General features: G+C 56.4%; 4 protein-coding genes across 4 annotated transcripts in view; 2 read left to right on the forward strand and 2 right to left on the reverse strand.

Annotated features, from left to right (window-relative positions):
* Positions 1–11: 11 nt before the first annotated feature.
* On the forward strand, positions 12–1,093 carry SPRG_11209 (hypothetical protein; the record flags this gene model as incomplete). Its single annotated transcript, XM_012350673.1, has 1 exon — positions 12–1,093. One exon carries the CDS (start codon positions 12–14, stop codon positions 1,035–1,037), a length of 1,026 nt encoding a protein of 341 aa, XP_012206063.1. The 3' UTR covers positions 1,038–1,093.
* Positions 1,094–1,333: 240 nt separating this feature from the next.
* SPRG_11210 (hypothetical protein) lies at positions 1,334–3,341 on the reverse strand. The gene has a single exon (XM_012350674.1). It carries the CDS (start codon positions 3,330–3,332, stop codon positions 1,362–1,364), a length of 1,971 nt encoding a protein of 656 aa, XP_012206064.1. The 5' UTR covers positions 3,333–3,341; the 3' UTR covers positions 1,334–1,361.
* Positions 3,342–4,234: 893 nt separating this feature from the next.
* Positions 4,235–5,207, forward strand: SPRG_11211 (hypothetical protein). The gene has a single exon (XM_012350675.1). The coding sequence runs from the start codon at positions 4,248–4,250 to the stop codon at positions 5,100–5,102; it is 855 nt and encodes a 284-aa protein (XP_012206065.1). The 5' UTR covers positions 4,235–4,247; the 3' UTR covers positions 5,103–5,207.
* A 387-nt stretch (positions 5,208–5,594) lies between these two features.
* Positions 5,595–6,512, reverse strand: part of SPRG_20997 (hypothetical protein) — a gene marked incomplete at both ends in the record, with an annotated part of 1,355 nt that continues 437 nt past the window's right edge. The window contains one exon of the mRNA XM_012350691.1: positions 5,595–6,509. Coding sequence (XP_012206081.1) covers positions 5,595–6,509 — 915 coding nt within the window. The remainder of the gene's footprint in view (positions 6,510–6,512) is intronic.

Below are 6,512 nucleotides of genomic sequence, written 5' to 3' on the forward strand. Positions count from 1 at the left end.
AGCTCCTTGCGATGCAAATCGTGTTTTCAATTCTGAGCATAGTGCTCTTCTGGGGCGACGTGTATATGACGATGGAAGGACTGCATGGCGTCCTCCACAACAAGCCCGTCTTGACGTACGACGTGCTCTCGGGTCTCGAGCGGCGCAAGCTCCTCATGCTCTTCATCACGCTCAACTCGATGCCGTCCATCTTGTACATTGACGTCGCACGCATCTACTATGGCACCGAGTCAGGGCTCAAGGTGTGGGCGATCGCCACGGTCTCGCTGAGCATTCTCGCCGCGTTCTCGGGCTTTCTTCTCGTGACGCTGGTGCAGTACCTTCCGCCGCCTCGTTTTTTACGCCACCGCGTCGCGACGTTCTCCGCCCCCGTCTTTTTGTACGCGAGCATTCTCAGCGTCGCGATTGCAATTAGTGACGAGATGTTGACGCTCAACTTGAGCTTCAACAACGCGCCCGCGGGGCTCGCGTTCTTTGCGCGCGGCGTGTTTTGGCCGTCGGGGGCGTACACGCCCGACGGCGCGCCAGCTGCGATCGGCCACTTGCTCCCCATGATGTGGCTGCCCGTGCTCGTGTCGCTCGTCGGCGCGATTGTGTATTCCAAGCTTAAGCGAATTCTCGAAGGCCATGTCGGCATTGTCAACACCGAGTGGACGACCAAGAACACGTTTCTCAGCGCGACGACGGTGCCCCATTGGATCACGAGCATGCCACTGGCGGCCCACCACGGCATCAAGATTGGCAACCGCACATTTTGCAAACCTAGTACCCAAGTACTCTTTGGGTACGCCAGCGTCATGCCTGTCGAGGCGAGCAAGAAGGTCCTCGTCGCGGGCTCTGTCGCTGCCGCCGAGCCCGACGCTGACTTGATTAGCATCTACGATCTCGGGTGGACGCTGGTCTTTGGCGCTTGGTTGCCGTGGCACCCCAAGCGGTTCGGCACCAATGTCAAAAATAAGTTTCAAGCGCCCAGCGGTGACGCGCGCTTGCTGAAAACTCGACGGTATATCCATACGCGTGGCGCCGCCATCGATTAGGCACAGCTTACACCAGCCAAGTTTCTTCAATAAGTTTCTTCTGTACAGGTATCAACGGCGTCTGAGTGTCAAACAACGCAGGCGGGCTCAAGCGACCTCTAGCGTAGAAAAGACTCTTGTCGCCATACACGTAGCGATGCAAAATTTGGATTTCAAAAACACGGAAAATGCAAGCTGGCCATGTTCGTCGGTCGATTCACCAAAACCGTTGCCTCTCGTTCAGAACACGAAGCAGATTTCACCGTCTTTGCGTGAAGAACGATATCCATGCGGATTTATATACATTTCATCTAGGACATATATGTATCCAAGTAGAGACGGCTTCTAGTCGATGGCACTGCCGCGCGTGTGTGCGTACTGTTTGCTGCGAGGTAAACGACGGGCGTCGCGTGGGACGGCCGTAAAATGATTGCGTACATTGGATCCGACGCGAAGAGGCCGAAAGGAGCAGAGGGAGCCAAAGACCGCCCAAACCAAATCGTAGACGCTCACGAGCTCGATTTCAGGGTCTTCCTTCTTGGGGTCGGCGACGAGGACCTTCTTGCTCGAGACAACGGGCGCGACGCTTGCATACCCAAAGAGCACTTGGGTACTCGGTTTGCAAAACGTGCGGTTGCCGATCTTTATGCCTTGGTGCTGCCCCAGGGGCATACTCGAAATGTATTTTGGCAGTCCGCACTCACTGAGGAAATCGTTGGTCGCCGCCCACTCAATGTGGACCAGCAGTGACCGGCCTTCGAGGAAGCGCATGAGCTTGGAGTACACGGTCGCAATCAGCAGCGCCACCAGCACTGGCGACCACATGCGCGGTAGTAGCTGCCCAATCGCTGTCGGTGCACCGTCGTCGGCGTAGGCGCCAGACGCCCAAAAGGCGCCCCGGGCGTAAAACGCGAGGTTGAACGCGCCGCTGCTAAACTGGAGGTTGAGTGTTTGCATTTGGTTTTGAATGTTGCCAGCCACGAGGCCAATGCTGCCGTAGAGAAAGAGCGGCGCCGAGAACGACACGAGCTTATAGCGTAGCTTGGGCACGGCGGGGAGGTATTGCAGTAGCGTAATGGCGAGAAAGCCCATAAAGGCCGCAAAGATGCTCAGCGAGACGGTGGCGATCGCCCAGATTTGGAGCCCCGAGTCGGTGCCATAGTAGATGCGCGCGACGTCAATGTACAGGATGGACGGCATCGAGTTGAGCGTAATGCAGAGCATGAGCAGCTTGCGCCGCTCGAGACCCGAGAGCACGTCGTACGTCAAGACGGGCTTGTTGCGCAAGACACCCTTGAGTCCTTCGATCGTCATATACACGTCGCCCGCGAACAAGTAGATGCTCATGGCGGAAAAGAGAATCTGCAGTGCGAGTAGTTCGTCGCCGTTCTCGACCGTATGACCGACGAACCACCCTGTTAGGATTGGCAGCTTGGAGTCGCGGCCCGTGCACCAGCCCGCGACTGTGCCGAGGTACGGTGTCATGTTGAGGATCTGGCCAATGTTGTACGAGACGATCGCGTACCGGGGCCCGAGCGGGTGCGACGTAATGACCGAGTTCATGCCAATGTCGTCCGTATAAATGGTGCCGTTGGGCGTGATGATGGTGTGGGAAAGCCCGGCCACGATCGGCGTCGTCACGCCGTCCGAGCCCACGTACGAATATGACGTGTTCATGCGGGCATCCGAGAACGCTGTGAGGAGGTAGACGCCAAGCGGGAATCCGGGGCGTGCAGCAGTCTCGAGCATCGCGACGCCAGCGACGAGCTGCGACCCGTTCATGGGGTTGCATGCGGGAAAGTAGTCGTAGCCGACGACGACCTGAAACGACGCCCAGCCAATCACTGGCGTCGCGCCCATCCAGCACGTCGAGACGCGGTACGTCGCGCGTGGCGGCACATCGAGCGCCGCAGCGAGGGCAACACCAAAGCCGTCCCACGCCTCGATCGTGCCTGTAATGTTGGTCTCGTCAACGGCGCACGAGTGGGGTACAAAGCCGTTGGAACGCAAGAGACAGTTGGCGCCAAAGTCGTTCCAGTACAAGCTCTCGTCTTGCGAGTGGTACTGCACGACCTCGCGATGAAAGGTGCCTTGGGCAATCACAATACCGAGCATGAGCAGCGAGAGGCAAATGAGGAGCGCGGCCATGAGATTCGAGAGAATGCGATACCACATGCGGTACCGCGCCGTCTTGTCCTTGGCATCTCCTTGATGCGATGCCGGCTTGCTTGCGTCCGTGTGCGCCGTGCTTGCATCGCCGCTCGTCGTCAAGAAGTGGTGCGTGAGGTAGCTCGAGACGACTCCTCGGAGCCACATCGCTGTCGAAGAAGCCAATTTGTCAAGTACATTGCGTTGGCGCCAAATTTAGGTGCAAAAGTGCAACCGTTTTATACGAAACGCCGTCGAACGGACGAGGTCCCGTCGCACGTTCCGTGTGGTGCGTACGGTTGCGAGCTTTTTCCAATCGAAATGGCGACGCCTCGAGCCAGAGCATTCCTCGATTCTTCCATCCGTGTGGACGCCCTCTTGTTTTGCTTGCCAGTCATGTCGGGTCGTCGAGTGAAACAGACTCTGAAGTGGACTACACGAGTGCAGTGAACTAGTACATTGCTGCAAAATGACCGGTGACCATGTTGAGGTTGTTTCAGCCCGCGTATTAATAGAGGTGCAAGGACATTCTCGACTTGTCACATTCACAAGTCTGCTCTGCAACGCGGGACCGGTGCAATGAGCTGTTTGTGTTGCCCAGCATTCCAAATTGAGTGCTCTGCGTTTTCTGCGTCAAAACAGTGTTTTGGTGTTTTGACAACGATGTACATCGAGTGAAACGCCCTCTACACACCCGGGTCCTAACGCAGCGAAGGCTTTGTCCAGATGTAGCGTTGGGACACTGATACTCTCAGCAATCCTCTCCAAGTGCTTTCCGCACTAACCTCCCTCAAGGCCAGATACCCAGATGGATCGTTGTCTTCACACATGTATGTGCCACCAGCCTGACAACCCTAAATGTGTTGATCTCCAGACGCGCTTACTCTCCAATGTCTCCAACACGTCACGAACGAAATAGCATTGCATCCTTTGCTACACCAAGATTGAAGCAGCTATGAGGAGAAAGGAGGTTGGTTATGCTTCTGGGAAACGCCATTAACGTTCGATACCTTCCGCACCAATCCAGGCGATTCAAGCTAAATATATGTACAGTACCGAGCACAATTTCTGAATCGATCGAGCATGAGCTGCCTAGTGCCCATGATGGCCGTCGACACATCCCTCGCCAACACGCGCGGCCTTCTCATCCACCAAAAGTTCCAAGCGGCCGACGTCGTTGCCGATGTGCTCGGCCTTCCGTACGAGACCAAGAACAAGTACCGCATTCACCACATGCCACCCGAGAAGAGAGCGCGGAGCCACCCGCACGACGCCGAGGGGTGGCAGCCGACGACGGTCGAGGTCGAAGCCCTCGACAAATTCCTCTTTGCTCATGAAGAGTCGGGCCTTCTTACGCGCATGTGCCTCAAGTACCTTGGCTGCAGCAGTCTCCGGCCGATGAAGATGCACATTATGGTCGAGGGTGGGACCGGCGATGCGTACGTCATTGACCGCCCGTTTCGGTTGGGCGGCGCCTATTGCCACCCATTGACAATGAACCTCAGCGCGGTTCACGGCTCGGAGCTCGTTCGCATCGGCCGCGCGCGCGAGAACTTTTCTAGTTATGTCGGCAAGTGTTTCCAAGCCTGCTGTCTCTGCACCACGTACACGGACATTGAGCGGCTCTTACCAGACAATACGTTCTCCAAGCGGTACTCGATTCGCGTCAATATCGCTTGCTGTGGTCGCACCAACAACTGCTGCGGCGGCACATGCTTCAAGCGCAATGCAGTCTACGACATCTTGGACGTCCAGGACAATGTGGTGGCCCATCTGCAGCTCACGGCAGGTGACACCCGCTCGTGGTGCCGCGCCTTGGGCTCGTTCAACACGTACATTCTCGAGTTCCCGCCGGACTCGACGCCCGAAGATCGCGCGCTTCTGGTGACGGCACTCTTCCAGATTGAATTCGCCATGTTCGAGACGAGTGACAACTAGGCTAGGTCGATGGAAATAGCATCGATTGGTCATCGCAAAGTCTCAAAACATTGATTGTGTGGATGGTAGCATCAGACAAAATCAATATATCGACGTTTCTCCAAGTATCAAAGCGCGAATGATGGCCAGGGCCGGTCCCCCTACTCTGTTGCGTAGAGTGCCGCAGCGCGTAGGTGTACCCTATGCGTCGCACCACATCTGAGAGAAATCATATTCGGTCACCGAGCACGAGAAGGGGTCGTGGGTTGAAATGACTTGTAAATCCGTTTGAAAAAGTGCATGTCCGAATGTCGCTGCGACTCAAGCAAGTACAATCCAGCCCCCTTGCTTGAAGGTCGAGTCCTTCCTCTATATATATGCCGCCTCTCTACGCCGCGACACCAAATACCCTCATCCTCAACAATCCAATCCAATCACAATGATACGTCAAACGGTTTGTTTGATTCAACACGACACAAGAGTTACTAGAATCGTACTAGGAACGCGTCCGACTTAGTTGGAGAGCTTGCGGACGACGAGGTACATGAACGGGAACGAGATGGCCATGAGCCCCCAGTTGACGATGAGCTGGGTCATGTACGACACTTCGAGCACGTCAATGCGCCACGCGATGGCGCCACCCGCGCTCTGGAACGCCTTGTACAAGCCCACGAAGCGCGCGAGGTCCATCGGGTCGTTGGACATGGCGCCGATGACCCAGTAGACGTAGTTTTGGTAAATGGCGTCGACGAGACCGTAGAGCAGGTAAACGATCATGGGGAAGGCGGCGCGGCTGCTTTCGGTAAAATCAATGTTCTGCTTCGGGTCGTCGCGCGTAAAGTCCTTCTGGACGATGACACCGAGGATCCACGAGAGACAGGTGAGACCCGTGGCGATGGCGAGACCGACCTTGCCGCGCGTCGCACGCGAGACGGACTCCTTGTCCATGACGTAGTTGCCAAAGGCAAAGGCGCCGGCCATCTGCATGCCCCAGTACAAGACGCCGTTGAAGCCGCGCGTGCGGAGCGAAAACATGTGCGCGTTGACAGCGTTGAACTGGTAGCTGTAGAAAAAGTTGGACGCGAACGAGGCGGGAATGAGGCAGAGCATGCGCCAGTCAAAGATGGCTTCGTACAAGCCCTTGATCTCGTCCTTGACGGACGCCGACTTGGGGTAGTCAACCTGCGTGTTGTCCGAGCGGATGATCGAGTCGGGCTTCTTCATGAAGAGCGACATGGAGGCACCGCTCACCATCAAGACGAGAAAGACAATGTACGTGGCGTCCGAGACGTTGCCCGCCACCGAGTTGTAGTTGAGAATGAACGGCACGAGCGCACCAATGACACCACCGAGGTTGAAGATGACCCAGCACGTGGAGATGAACTTGCCCTTTTCGTTCTCGGTCGGGTACGAGAGCACGATAGCGCCCTG

The sequence above is a fragment of the Saprolegnia parasitica genome (genome assembly GCF_000151545.1).
Source record: "Saprolegnia parasitica CBS 223.65 unplaced genomic scaffold supercont2.68, whole genome shotgun sequence".
NCBI lineage: Eukaryota > Oomycota > Saprolegniomycetes > Saprolegniales > Saprolegniaceae > Saprolegnia > Saprolegnia parasitica.